The sequence below is a fragment of the Capricornis sumatraensis genome, chromosome 9, assembly GCF_032405125.1.
Source record: "Capricornis sumatraensis isolate serow.1 chromosome 9, serow.2, whole genome shotgun sequence".
NCBI classification, from domain to species: Eukaryota; Metazoa; Chordata; class Mammalia; order Artiodactyla; family Bovidae; genus Capricornis; species Capricornis sumatraensis.
In genome coordinates, this window is record NC_091077.1 from 51985790 (window position 1) to 52000588 (window position 14799).

The 14799-nt window shown below is 43.8% G+C and overlaps 3 protein-coding genes across 3 annotated transcripts; all 3 read left to right on the plus strand.

The window, feature by feature from the left end:
• The first annotated feature begins 418 nt into the window (after positions 1–418).
• On the plus strand, positions 419–2851 carry LOC138086309 (protocadherin gamma-A1-like). Its single transcript, XM_068981099.1, has one exon. It carries the CDS (start codon positions 419–421, stop codon positions 2849–2851), a length of 2433 nt encoding a protein of 810 aa, XP_068837200.1.
• A 3754-nt stretch (positions 2852–6605) lies between these two features.
• LOC138086310 (protocadherin gamma-A2-like) lies at positions 6606–9086 on the plus strand. Its single transcript, XM_068981100.1, has one exon. The coding sequence runs from the start codon at positions 6606–6608 to the stop codon at positions 9084–9086; it is 2481 nt and encodes an 826-aa protein (XP_068837201.1).
• Positions 9087–9756: 670 nt separating this feature from the next.
• LOC138086311 (protocadherin gamma-A3-like) lies at positions 9757–14068 on the plus strand. Its single transcript, XM_068981103.1, is given in 2 exon segments — positions 9757–9769; positions 11391–14068. Coding segments are annotated over 2 exon segments (2691 nt in total).
• The last annotated feature ends 731 nt before the right edge of the window (positions 14069–14799 follow it).

Below are 14799 nucleotides of genomic sequence, written 5' to 3' on the forward strand. Positions count from 1 at the left end.
CAATAAGTAGTTGTAATTAATTAATGAACATAGTAGTTTCTCCTTTTCCTAGTGTTAATGTATTATGCTTAGCGAGTTTCTCGACAATAAACTAAGACTTAAGGAAACGTAGTAGCTGAATGAGAAGAGAAAGTTCAAGTATTATCTAGGAGTGCAGTAACTGGTTAGGACTCTGGGTGCCGCTGTTCACCAGTCTGGAAGATGAAGACAGCACGCATACACCCAGGGCGGGAGGGGGACTTCTTGAACCACCATCACTGCCGGATTGAAAAGTCTCTCTGAGGCTGCCCCTGATCATACTTCTGGACCACTTTCTGCTCTGAATTCTCCTGAAAATAAAATTCTGTTAATTTAGACTCAGAGAGCAGGTAAACCATACTCTTGGTGCCGGACTGAGAGAATACGAAGCAAGAGAGCAATGGCGATTCGAGTGAAGGTGCTCGGCTGCCGCAGGCTGGTCCTACTGTTCCTTTTTCTGGGGCTGTTGTTGGAAGCCCAGGCTGGGAAGATCCGCTACTCGGTGTCAGAAGAGACAGACAAAGGTTTTTTTGTGGGCAACATCGCCAAGGATCTAGGGCTACAACCCCAGGAGCTGATGGAGCGCGGAGTCCGAATCGTCTCCAGAGGTAGGAAGCAGCTCTTCGCTCTGAACCTGCGAAGCGGCAGCTTGGTCACCGCGGGCAGGATCGACCGGGAAGAGCTCTGCGCTCAGAGCGTGCGGTGTCTGGTGAGTTTTAATGTCTTAATAGAGGATAAAATGAAGCTTTTCCCTGTTGAAGTGGAAATAATTGATATTAATGACAACACTCCTGAATTCCAGTTAGAAGAAGTGGAATTTAAAATGAATGAGATAACTGCTCCAGGTACCAGGATCCCTCTGCCTTCTGGGCAAGACCTTGATGTGGGTATGAATTCGCTCCAGAGCTATCAGCTCAGCTCCAACCCTCATTTCTCCCTGGATGCTCAACAGGGATCTGATGGGTCCCAACAGCCAGAGATGGTGCTGCAGAGTCCCCTAGACAGGGAAGAAGAAGCTGTCCATCACTTCCTCCTCACTGCTTTTGATGGGGGCAACCCAGCCCGTTCAGGAACCCTCCGAATTCGAGTTCAGGTGGTGGATGCAAATGACAACCCTCCAGCGTTTACACAAGCAGTGTACCACACGAGTGTACCCGAGAACGTGCCTCTGGGCACTCGGCTGCTCATGGTAAAAGCCACGGACCCAGATGAAGGTGCCAATGGGGAAGTAACATATTCATTTCATAATATAGACCACAAAATGGCACAGGTATTTCACTTGGATTCTTACACGGGAGAAATATCAAGTCAAGAACCTCTGGATTTTGAAGAATACACAATTTATCCAATGGAAATTCAAGCTCAGGATGGTGCAGGCCTCATGGCCAGAGCTAAGGTGCTGGTCAAAGTACTGGACATAAATGATAATGCCCCAGAGGTAACCATCACCTCTGTCACCACTTCAGTCCCAGAAAACTTTCCTCCTGGGGCCATAATTGCTCTTATCAGTGTGCATGACCAAGACTCCGGAGACAATGGTCACACTTCATGTTCCATTTCTGGAAATCTACCCTTTAAATTAGAAAAGTTAGATGATAATTATTACCGTTTGGTGACAGAAAAAACAATGGATAGAGAACTTACCTCCCAGTACAACATTACAGTAACAGCCACAGATCAGGGAACTCCGACTCTATCTACTGAAACACACATTTCACTGCAAGTGACAGATATCAACGACAACCCCCCTGTCTTCCCCCAAGACTTCTACTCCACCTACATTCTAGAAAACAACCCCAGAGGTGCCTCCATTTTCTGCGTGACAGCCCATGATGCCGACAGTAATGAGAATGCACAGGTCACTTATTCCCTGGTGGAGGACACCATCCAAGGAGTGCCTCTATCCTCCTATATCTCCATCAACTCAGACACCGGAGTCCTATATGCCTTGCGATCATTTGACTATGAGCAGTTCCAGGACCTGCATTTGAGATTGATGGCTCGTGACAGTGGGAACCCACCACTCAGCAGCAACGTGTCTGTGAGCATATTTGTGCTGGACCAGAATGACAACACACCTGAAATCCTGTATCCTGCACTCCCCACGGATGGTTCCACCGGTGTGGAGCTGGCACCCCGCTCTGCAGAACCAGGCTACCTGGTCACCAAGGTGGTGGCAGTGGACAGAGACTCTGGCCAGAACTCCTGGCTATCTTACCGCCTACTCAAGGCCAGCGAGCCGGGACTCTTCGCGGTGGGGCTGCACACAGGCGAGGTGCGCACAGCGCGGGCCCTGCTAGACAGAGACGCGCTCAAGCAGAGCTTGGTGGTGGCAGTCCAGGATCACGGCCAGCCCCCTCTCTCGGCCACCATCACGTTCACCGTAGCTGTTGCTGACAGCATTCCAGAAGTGCTGGCCGACTTGGACAGCATTGAAACTTCCTCCCACCCGGACAACTCCAGCTTCACGCTGCACTTGGTAGTGGCTGTGGCCGCGGTCTCCTGCGTCTTCCTCGCCTTTGTCATCGCGTTGCTGGTGCTCAGATTGCGACGCTGGCACAGACTGCGTGCGCAGACTTCAGCAAGTGTATTGGCGGGCTTGCCCACCTCTCACTTTGTGGGTGTGGACGGGGTGCGGGCTTTCCTGCAGACCTATTCGCACGAGGTGTCGCTCACCGCGGACTCTCGGGGGAGTCACGTGATCTTCCCGCAGCCCAACTACGCCGACACGCTCATCAGTCAGGAGAGTGGTGAGAAAAAAGATTTTTTGTCAGTACCCCAGTCTTTACTTGAAGACAAAAAGGAAACATTTTCTCAGGTAAATCTTTTGTAGTAAATTTTTATCTAGAAAAAAATAATTTCTGTGTTTACTTACTTGCTTTCACTCTTTACTGCTAAAAAGTCTCTATTTCCCATCTTTGTGTTTGTCTTTGTGTTTATATTTACAGATCCTGGGAAATCATTATTGTTTCTATCCAAGTATATTTATAATTGTTCTTTCATTGAAAAGATCATAATTAATCATAATGTAGGTGGTTGGGACAGAGTTGTGGAAAGAGCATTGCATCAGAAACAAGATTTAGCTTCTAACGTTTTCTTGCTTGCTTCTGGCCAAGTAATTTTTTCTTTACCATGCCCTTATCTGACAACGATAGAGTTTGACTAGGTCTACAAATATTTATGTGACTGATTCTGTTTTCAGACATCCTTAGATTATAAATATCTCATCTATTCCTAAATTTAATGTATATGTCATCTGTTGGGGTGCTGTTTTATTTGGGAATATTTGAAGAGGTAAAGATTGTCTAAAGTAGTATTTTAAGTTGTGTTAACATAAAATTATGGAAATTTAGGTAACCTGAAAGTTTAAACTATTGTTGAATATTTCAGCCCTTTTACTGGTTTATTTTTATATGTTTTATGCACACTCAAGAATACACCAAATGTTTAAGTAAGTTACAAAATGAAGTAATAAAATGGACGACAGAAAATTTCCTCTGCAACATGAGAAATAGTTTGAAGCCTCCTGACTTGTATATTATGCCTATAATGTAAATAACTAACAAAAATCAAATATATATTCCACTTTAATGTATTAGCTCTTCACAAGAAATGTATGCTTTAAAATACTCTGTTCCAATAAATTAAAGAGATACATAAAATATGAAATGAAAAAAGCAAAAGCATAATAAGGCACAAATAAAAATAAATAAATAAATAAATGGGCCAAAGATGGGAAAAAAGTGGTGAGCCAGGCTAACACTAAAGCGGGAATTCTGGTCTTGGACTTATCTTGACTGGACAAATCTGTATACAATCTTATACACAACAAATATAGAATGACCATTTTTATATGAAAATATGGAGAATCTACAACAATTTAATACATAATCATCACATGCACAAAAAATGGCAGAGAAAATTTCAAAGTACCAATAATATACATGCTTTATAACATGTGCTTAAGTCACAAAGTGGGTGGTAGGGGGATAGGGGAGAGTTATTAATGATAAAAAGGTACAGACCTTGCATTGTAAGATGAATAAGGCTGTAGGACCCAATGTATAGCGTGGAGACTATAGTTGATAACATTACATTGTATAATAGAGATTTGCTGAGTGTAATTTAATTCTCTCACACACACAAAGCTAAGTATGTAAAGTGATGAATGTATTATTAGCTCAGTAGGAGGAATCCTTTCACAGTGTGTATATGTATCAAATCATCATGTTGTACACTTTAAGTATCTTAAAATTTTATTTAAAATTGTAAAGCTGGAAAAATCACAAAGCAAATATTTTAAAAGAAAACAAAATGGGCATTTAAATCTATACCACTAAACTACTATTGGACTTAAAAAATCACAATGGAAATAAAAACTCAAAAATTAAAATATTATTTATTTAAAATTGTGGAATGCCTCTAAAAGATATTTAGGGTTAAGTTTACAGACAACCATAAGAATTTCAAAAAACAGATTATTAAAATTAGTGAAGTTAGCTCAACAATCAAGAAATAAAGCAAAAAATATATAATATCAGTATAAAGAAAATAACAGGAAAGGAAACAGAGTATAAATTATTGAAATGCAAACCAGGAAGAATTCTGATGGTGAAGCAATAGAAGCTGACACTAGTGGGGAGAAACTGAATCTTCTGTCGAGTCAAGTGCTGGAACTAATATTGGCTAGGCAGATAGCAAGACTAAAATTCATTTTAGAGATCTTAAAAGAAGACCCAAAATTCTGATTATAGACAAAGACCTGGAAAAAGAAAAGGAAAAGCAAGTGAGACTGGGAAAAAATAAAACAGCTTAACACGAAGCAAGAAGCGTGAATGGGAAATAATATACTGTGTAAAACGAAATGTTGTCAAAGACAAAGAAACAGAAAAATCTTTAGAGAAACTGCAAATAACGGATGTCAAGTGGTTACTTAATGAGACTCAAAAGTATCAAAAGACTGCTGAAGAAAAAGTTTTAAGAAACAAACTAGAGGTTCTATTGGAAAACATGATGAGTTGATAAGAATTGTTTCCAATAAATATTTCATCAGTGTTCTCAGAGGAATGGATTGAAAATGAAAAAAGTTCAACAGGGAAGAACTCAAAAGGCAAAAAGACTGAAATAAGACCAGAAGTGTGCGATCTTGCTGAAGAATTGATTCAAAGTCCTATCTACTGTGACTTGTGACTAAATGGGATTTATTACTTGTGGATGCAAGAATATTTCAGTATAAGAAAATCTAATATAAAACTTCATATGAAAAGATTAAAGATAAAAGCTGTTCATTTCAATAGAGGCATAATAAAGGTCTTGAGAACATTCAACACATGATTAAAATCTTTTTAGCAAACTTAAAACTGAAGGAAATGTACTTAAACTGACAAAGAATATTTGTCAAAAACTTATAGAACTATCCAAAGCCATCTACAGATTCAATTCAATGGCTATCAAAATCCCAATGCCTTTTTTATAAGTAGAAAAAAGTCTATCCCAAAATTCACATGGGGCATCAAGGGACCTCAAATAGCCAAAACAATCTTGGAAAAAGAACAAACCACCTTCAGTTTCCTTCATGTTTATGCTGCCTCTCACTCCAAGCATTTGTACTAAGGTTCTAGAACACTACTCTAGCCTTTCTTGATTCGGTCATACCCTTTAGGATCCAGGTTCAATCCTGTCCTGAAAAGTGTTTTCTGACCACACCCCCCCACACACCCAGGCTGAATATCCTTCCTGTGTATTTTCCCACTGCCCAGAGTTTCCAACCATCATAGCAGTTGTGATACTCTATTAAAATACTCCGTTTACTGTGTCCTCCCTTATGTAAATTCCCTTGAGAACTGGGACTGTGTTCATCAGGTGCACCAGTTCTGTCTACAGCATCAATCAAGCAAAGTGTCAGGCAAAGGTTAGTCACTCAATTAAGTGTGATAACTCAATAATTTAAATACAGGTTTTGAAGTTCAATACTAAGCCATTAAGCACAGAAATTTAAAATATATACACTAGAATATAATGCAGCTAATGTTTTTAGATTAATCTTACTTTCTCCCAATATGGAATTAGAGGTTGAAGATTTTTGGTCTAAGGGCAGAGGCTACCTTGATTAGTGCCTCCAAAGTTCAACAGTGCTTTCCTTGCTACTATCAAGATCACATTCATTCACACCATTCTTATTCATTCTGAAGAAAAAAAAAAAAGACTCTTGACTTGAAAGAGCAATCTCTCAGTTATCTTAGAACTGTAAAATTCTTCAAAGCATCTTGAAAGTGACAGGAGTAACACGAAGTAACTGGATTTGCCTGGGAGAATGCAGAAATTACTTAGGCCTCTGGGTGTCGCTGTTGACTACCTAAGAAGTAACCCCGTGAGCCATCCAATCCAACATTACGATTTCCATAACACAAAGGGCTGGGCATTTGGCCCAAGGTTCGGGGCGGCAAAGAAATTCAGTCCAACAGCCCACTAGTTCTCGCCACAGTGACGTGGTGGAATGCTGGTCACCTCAGACCCTGAGGAATAAAGATTGGAATCCCGAGCTGGAGGCCGGAAGTTGCCTGGGAGAAAAGACTGCAGCTCAAGAAATGGCGGCTCTGCTAAATTTGCCACATCGCGGAAGGTTTGTCCTGCTGTGCCTGCTTTGGGTGGCCCTGTGGAAGGTTGGAGCTGGGCAGATGCGCTATTCAGTGCCAGAAGAGATAGAAAAAGGGTCATTCGTGGGCAGCGTTGCCAAGGATCTCGGGCTAGAACCTCTGGCACTGGCGGAGCGCGGAGCCCGCATCGTCTCCAGAGGTAGGACGCATCTCTTCGCTCTGAACCCGCGAAACGGCAGCTTGGTCACCGCGGGCAGGATAGACCGGGAGGAGCTCTGCGCCCAGAGTGCGCGGTGTCTGGTGAGTTTTAACATACTCCTGGAAGATAAATTGAGCATTTATTCAGTAGAAGTGGAAGTAAAAGATATTAACGATAATGCCCCTCGCTTTGGAGTAGAGGAAGTGGAGCTAAAAATTAGTGAAACGACTACGCCAGGATTTCGGATCCCTCTTAAGAGTGCGCATGATCCAGACGTCGGAGAGAACACTCTCCAAAAGTACGAAATTAATTCAAATGACCACTTCTCTCTGGACGTGCGAAGCGGGGTGGATGGTAACAAGTACCCGGAGCTGGTGCTGGGACGCGCTTTGGACCGTGAGGAGGAGGCCGTACACTACCTCGTTCTCAAGGCTTTGGACGGGGGCGACCCTATCAGATCTGGGACCTCCCGCATCCGCGTGACGGTCTTGGATGTGAACGACAACGCTCCTGTTTTTACACAGTCCGAGTACCGGGTAAGTGTTCCAGAGAATACTCCCGTAGGCACCCGGATACTTACAGTGACCGCCACTGATGCAGATGAGGGATACAATGCCCAAGTGACTTATTTTCTGGAGAAAAACCCTGAAGAAACCTCAGAGGTATTTGAGCTTAAGTCATCATCTGGAGAAATAACAATCACAAAAAGCCTAGATTATGAGGATGCCAAATTCCATGAAATTGATATTGAAGCTCAGGATGGTCCAGGCCTTCTGACCAGAATGAAGGTCACTGTCACAGTTCTGGACGTGAATGACAATGTCCCAGAATTCTACATGACATCTGCTACAAGCTCAGTTCCTGAAGATTCTCCTCCAGGAACCATAATCGCACTTTTCAATGTACATGACAGAGACTCTGGGCAGAATGCATTTATCACATGTTCACTCCCAGAGAATCTTCCTTTCAAATTAGAAAGGTCAGTGGACAATTACCACCGATTGGTTACAACTAGAGTCCTTGACAGAGAACAGTTTTCCTCTTACAACATCACTGTGACTGCTAAAGATGGAGGGAGCCCATCTCTATCCACAAATGCTTACATTTTGCTGCAGGTGACAGACATCAACGACAACCCTCCCACCTTTCCCCACACATCCTACTCTGCCTACATTCCTGAAAACAACCCCAGAGGTGCCTCCATCTTTTCCGTGATGGCCTGTGACCCCGACAGCAACGACAATGCCCATGTAACTTATAGCTTGGCTGAGGACACCCTTCAGAGTGCACCCCGGTCCTCCTACGTCTCCATCAGCTCTGACACCGGTGTTCTCTATGCACTGTGTTCCTTTGATTATGAGCAGTTCTGTGAACTTCAGTTATGGGTTACAGCACAGGATGGTGGGAATCCACCGCTCAGCACCAACGTGTCTGTGAGCATATTCGTGCTGGACCAGAACGACAACACACCTGAGATTCTGTACCCTGCACTCCCCACGGACGGTTCCACGGGCGTGGAGTTGGCACCGCGCTCTGCAGAGCCTGGCTACCTGGTCACCAAGGTGGTGGCAGTGGACAGAGACTCGGGACAGAACGCCTGGCTGTCCTACCGCCTGCTCAAGGCCAGTGACCCAGGGCTCTTCGCGGTGGGGCTGCACACGGGCGAGGTGCGCACAGCGCGGGCCCTGCTGGACAGAGACGCGCTCAAGCAGAGCCTGGTGGTGGCCGTCCAGGACCACGGCCAGCCCCCTCTCTCGGCCACCGTCACGCTCACTGTGGCTGTGGCTGACAGCATCCCAGACATCCTGACTGACCTAGGCAGCCTGAAGCCCTCAGTGGACCCTGACGACTCAGGTCTCACACTCTATCTGGTGGTGGCGGTGGCCGCGGTCTCCTGTGTCTTCCTTGCCTTTGTCATTGTGCTACTGGCGCTCAGACTGCGGCGCTGGCACATGTCGCGTCTGCTCCAGGCTTCCGGCAGCGGGTTGGCTGGCGTGCCGGCGTCTCAGTTTGTGGGTGTGGACGGGGTGCGGGCTTTCCTGCAGACCTATTCGCACGAGGTCTCGCTCACCGCGGACTCTCGGGGGAGTCACGTGATCTTCCCGCAGCCGAACTACGCGGACACGCTCATCAGTCAGGAGAGCTGTGAGAAAAAGGATTTTCTTTCAGAACCTCAATTTCTACCTGAAGATAAACAAGAAACATTTTCTCAGGTAAACTCTCTTCCTAATATTCCTGTGAGTTACTTTGCTAAAAGACCTAAACTTACCTAATTACTTAGCTGTCTCCACAGTTTACCATACCTTTTCTATTTCCCATATTTCTTTGTGGACATGTTCAATTTTTACGAAATAGTCCTCATGAATTATTTCTCTCTAGTTCTAAGCGTTCACATGGTGTAACAGGGAAGAGGAGCTAGAATCATTGTGTCATTAGTATAAATTGGGAATTAGTAGGTGAAGACGATATTTTGGTTATCAAAAGAGCCTCTAGGTTCAAGAGGGAGGGGTGATATGGATACCTGTGGCTGACTCATGTTGATGTGTGGCAGAAACCAGCACAATATTGTAAAGCAATTATCCTCCAATTAAAAAAATTAATGCATTAACAACAACAACAACAACAAAGAGCCTTAGGAACTAGGGTATCTGCTTTCTCCTACTTTCTTTCTCATCCCTTAGCAAACCATCCCAATCCACCCGAATTAACAGTTCTTTGTTAGATATATGAATGTTGACTTTTGTTTCCTCAAATATCTCCCTCTTTTAAAATTTAATACTTTTATGCTTTATATTTGTTCATGAATATTAATAAATACTGTAGTCATTTGTTTTCATCTCAGTCTTTGTTTTTCCTTCAGTTTAGCAGTGAGATTCCTCATATTTTTTTATTTGAATGATCTTCCCTATTAAAAGATGTGTTTAGGAATAGATATGCTTCACCATGTTTCAGGAAGGTATGTCATGCAATCTCTGTTTAGTTCAAAATGTCATTAGCCTCTAAAGTAGCTCTGTGTTCCTTTAAGAGTAATTGAGTTATCATTTGCTGTATTAATATAATTCATGGTTTATATAATAGTTAAGATGTGTCTGTTCCTTGTTACTTTTTATTTTTCTCATATGTGGAAACAACATTGCCTTTTTATCTTTAAAAATAATATATATCCTCGAGGGATTCAGAGATCATATCAAATAATTGCCCCTAAAGATTCTCCTTTTACGTTTCTCATCTCAAAGTTTCCTACTCACAACAGCTGTTGAAAATGTTTCCAGTTCTTCCACCAACATCAGTCTCCCTTACAACCAAGTTTTCCTCCCCCATTCCTCTTCCCATGTTGGCTTTTAGTATGTTAGTTATATACTTAGTAACAAAGAACAAAAAATACGCTACTATTCTGTGTAACTGGGGTCATCTTTTATTTGGAAATAATCCTATACTAAGTCAGTCATGTATATAATGGTGCCATCATTCTTTAAGATGTTATGATTCTTTACTGTTTAAGGGCATCTAAGGGAAATTGTGTTATTACTATTACATCATTTTCTTTGAGATAAAGTTGGCACTCACTGTGGAATAATACGAACATTTTGCAAGTAAATAAAGTATGAACGGGGGAAATTGAAAACAAAGTTACTTTTAGTGTATACAGTAACTCTTCATGAAATAAATGCCTTATGTGTAGCTGTATAATGCATCATGATTGAAGTGACAAATGAGTTCCTATTACTGTGCTTTGGAAAGGAAAACAAATACAGGAAAGGGGTTTCTGGAATACAAAACAAAAGTATCTCTACTAGTTTCAGTTTTGGTCCTTAAAAACATCTTCACACTCTAATTTTAGGCAAAACAGACTACTTACAGTACCCTGAAGTTCTGTGGTTTCTCTCTCACATCTAGGTATTGCCATATTCTTCTGTCTTATATCCAGGCCTTACCCCTCCCTGATCCACTCCTCTCAGGTTTCTTGGGAAAACCTTTGGTAACCTCCAAGGCCAGGTTGGAGGCCCTCTCATTGCCCTTGGCCTCTGATCTTATGGCAGTATCTCACTGCACTATAATTCCTTGTTTGCTTTTATATCCTTATAACTCCATGAAGGAAATAGCTGTGTTTGTATCGTTAAATCCCCAAGTATTGTCAGCTACTCAATTATATGTATGTTTAATGAATGGGTTAAATGGAAAATATTGAAACTAAAATGTCAAGCTATGAAGGAAAGATTTCAAGAGGCATGCCTTATAAATATGACTGATATTTTTGTGCAGTTCTTAAACTTTGAACATTTCAAAACAGTAACTTCGGCATGTTTGAAGCAATATTAGTGGCATTCAGGTTAACTCATGGATTATTAAGGAAGATACTTTAAATCTTTTAACATATAGCGATTCAGTTATGTGAAACAAAAACTGAGCCCATTACCTCTGAACGAAAAGAATTTCAGGTGCTTGGAAACTTAAAAATTTCTGACTTAGATCTTTGTCAGAGCGTGCAGTGAACGGTTATGCCTCTGAGCGTCGCTGTTCACCACTCAAGAAGGAAAACGCCGCTGAAAAGCTAGTCCTTTTCCTTGTTTCCAAAGAGCAGAGAACCAGCAAATCACACTCGGAAGATCCGAAGCTGCCTCAAAGCTCACCCCGTCAGTCAGCCAGCTCTGTGACCTATAAATTAGGTCCACGAAAGTCTTCGTTCCTTGAGAAAATAAGACTGAAGTCTGCCTTGGGAAACTGGAAACCAATTCAGAGAAAATAATTCACCAAAACGGAAATGACCAATTACCAGAGATTCAGAAAGTGCGGAGGACTGGCCCTGCTGTGCGTGCTTCTGGGGACGCTGTGCAAGACCGGATGCGGGCAGATCCGCTATTCGGTGTCAGAGGAGCTGGACAGAGGCTCCTTCGTGGGTAACATCGCCAAGGACCTGGGGCTGGAGCCCCAGGAGCTGGCGAAGCGGGGAGTCCGCATCGTCTCCAGAGGTAGAACGCAGCTCTTTGCTCTGAACCCGAGAAGCGGCAGCTTGGTCACCGCGAACAGGATAGATCGGGAGGAGCTCTGCGCTCAGAGCCCACAGTGTCTGGTGAGTTTTAACATCCTGGTTGAAGAAAAACTGAACATTTTTGAAGTAGAAATAGAAATTAAAGACCTTAATGACAATGCTCCTGATTTTCTGACTGAGGAATTGGAAATAAAAATTAGTGAACTAACAGTTCCTGGAACTCGATTTCCACTTAAAACTGCCTTTGACCCAGATGTGGGCACGAACTCTCTGCTGAACTATCAGCTCAGCCCCAGTGACTATTTCTCCCTGGCTGTGAATAGTGCCACTGATGGGGCCAAGTATCCAGAGCTGGTGCTGCAGCGGGCTCTTGACCGGGAGGAAAAGAAAGTTCACCAACTTGTCCTAATTGCTTCTGATGGTGGTGACCCTGTCCACTCTGGCAACTTGGGCATCCAAGTGACAGTTCTAGATGCAAATGACAATTCACCAGTATTTACCCAGCCTGAATATCGAGTAAGTGTTCAAGAGAACCTGCCAGTAGGCACTTGGCTGCTCACAGTGAATGCCACTGACCCTGACGAGGGATTCAATGCTCAAGTATCCTATGTACTAGATAAAATGCCTGGGAAAATCGCTCAGATTTTTTATCTCAACTCAGTGACTGGGGACTTATCGATAGTAAAAAATCTAGATTATGAGGATGCTACTTTCTATGAAATTATAATAGAAGCACAAGATGGACCAGGTCTCCTTTCAAGAGCTAAGATTGTGGTCACAGTTCTGGATGTGAATGACAATGCCCCAGAAGTTACAATTACTTCTCTCACAGAATCAGTTCCAGAAGAGTCAAGTGCTGGAAGGGAAATTGCCCTTATCAACGTGCATGATCGGGATTCCGGGCAAAATGGACAGGTCACAGTTTTTGTCCTTGGAAATATGCCATTTAATTTAGAAAAGTCAATAAACCAATATTACCGCTTAGTGACAGCCAGATCTCTGGACCGTGAACAGGAGTCTGAATATAACATCACTCTGAGAGCTACAGATGGGGGTAGTCCGCCACTGTCCACAGAAACACACATCACCCTGCATGTGGCAGACATCAACGACAACCCACCTGCTTTCACTCATGCCTCCTATTCTGCCTACATTCCTGAAAACAACCCCAGGGGAGCCTCCATCTTCTCTGTGACAGCCCAGGACCCTGACAGCATTGAGAATGCCCACATTACCTATGCACTGACTGAGGATACCATCCAAGGGGCACCTCTCTCCACCTACGTCTCCATAAACTCAGACACTGGAGTCCTGTATGCTCTGCATTCCTTTGACTTTGAGCAGGTTACAGACCTGCAGGTACTGGTGACTGCTAGTGACAGTGGGAACCCTCCACTTAGCAGCAACGTGTCTCTGAGCCTATTTGTGTTGGACCAGAATGACAACACACCTGAGATTCTATACCCTGCCCTCCCCACTGATGGTTCTACCGGTGTGGAGCTGGCACCCCGCTCTGCAGAGCCTGGCTACCTGGTCACCAAGGTGGTGGCAGTGGACAGAGACTCGGGACAGAACGCCTGGCTGTCCTACCGCCTGCTCAAGGCCAGTGACCCAGGGCTCTTCGCGGTGGGGCTGCACACGGGCGAGGTGCGCACAGTGCGGGCCCTGCTGGACAGAGACGCACTCAAGCAGAGCCTGGTGGTGGCCGTCCAGGACCACGGCCAGCCCCCTCTCTCGGCCACCGTCACGCTCACTGTGGCTGTGGCTGACAGCATCCCAGACATCCTGACTGACCTAGGCAGCCTGAAGCCCTCAGTGGATCCTGACGACTCAGGCCTCACACTCTACCTGGTGGTGGCGGTGGCCGCGGTCTCCTGCGTCTTCCTTGCCTTTGTCATCGTGCTACTGGCGCTCAGACTGCGGCGCTGGCACATGTCGCGTCTGCTCCAGGCTTCCGGCAGCGGGTTGGCTGGCGTGCCGGCGTCTCAGTTTGTGGGCGTGGACGGGGTGCGGGCTTTCCTGCAGACCTATTCGCACGAGGTCTCGCTCACCGCGGACTCTCGGGGGAGTCACGTGATCTTCCCGCAGCCGAACTACGCGGACACGCTAGTCAGTCAGGAGAGCTGTGGGAAAAGCGAGCCTCTCCTGATATCTCAAGATTTACTGGAAACGAAAGGAGACCCCAACGAGCTCCAGGTGAGTTTCTTTCTTTCTTTTAATATTTTAAGGAACAGTTATGCCAGTGTGGTTATTATAAATTTTTAATACACATTTATTTTAAAATAAAGCAATGAAGTAGTCATTGGTTGTTTTGTTTAAATATGTACCTCTCTTCTTCTGGGATTGTGGTGGGGCTGCACTTCCTTGCCTGGTATAGCTGAGTGGGCCTAGTAAATATTTCTGACCAATACACTGGAAGTAGAAGTATGTGACTTTCTTCGCAGAGGAAGTCCTAGTTGTCATTTGTAAGAATTACCAGATCTCTAACTTATTTTTTGAAATTGTGACTGTGCCTCCTATCTAAGTCCTTGAATGACTGCAATGAAAGAAGAGCCCTGTGGTTGACTAAACATTGATTTGTATACTTGTGATAAGTAGATGTTTTTATTTTAATTCGCTGTGATGATGAAGTTTGTCACTTCAGCCTATCTAGCCTATCCTGATAAACAAGTATACAGTATTTTAGGCTCTAATAATATGATGCTTAACTCCTTCCAAGACAGGCCAAACTGGATTCATCCAGATAACATAAAAATGATAGGGTAAAAAAATACAGAGGTTTGTCAAATTCTTTTACCTGGCATGTAGTCCCTACTTGGTATACTTAGAGTGTGTGTATTTGTGTGTATCCATATGGATTTCAGCCTTTTCTCTGAAGGTGGGAAGCTCAATTGCCTAAACAGTTATGAGCCTTGGAGTGGCATTCCTTGTCCTTTGAGATAGATTATAAAATTTAAGGAGATATGTCTTAGCCTCTTTAAGAGATTTCCAGACCA

Bases quoted from the DNA above. Each gene is read 5' to 3' on its own strand.
- LOC138086309 (XM_068981099.1), top strand. From the start codon at position 419: ATGGCGATTCGAGTGAAGGTGCTCGGCTGCCGCAGGCTGGTCCTACTG.
- LOC138086310 (XM_068981100.1), top strand. From the start codon at position 6,606: ATGGCGGCTCTGCTAAATTTGCCACATCGCGGAAGGTTTGTCCTGCTG.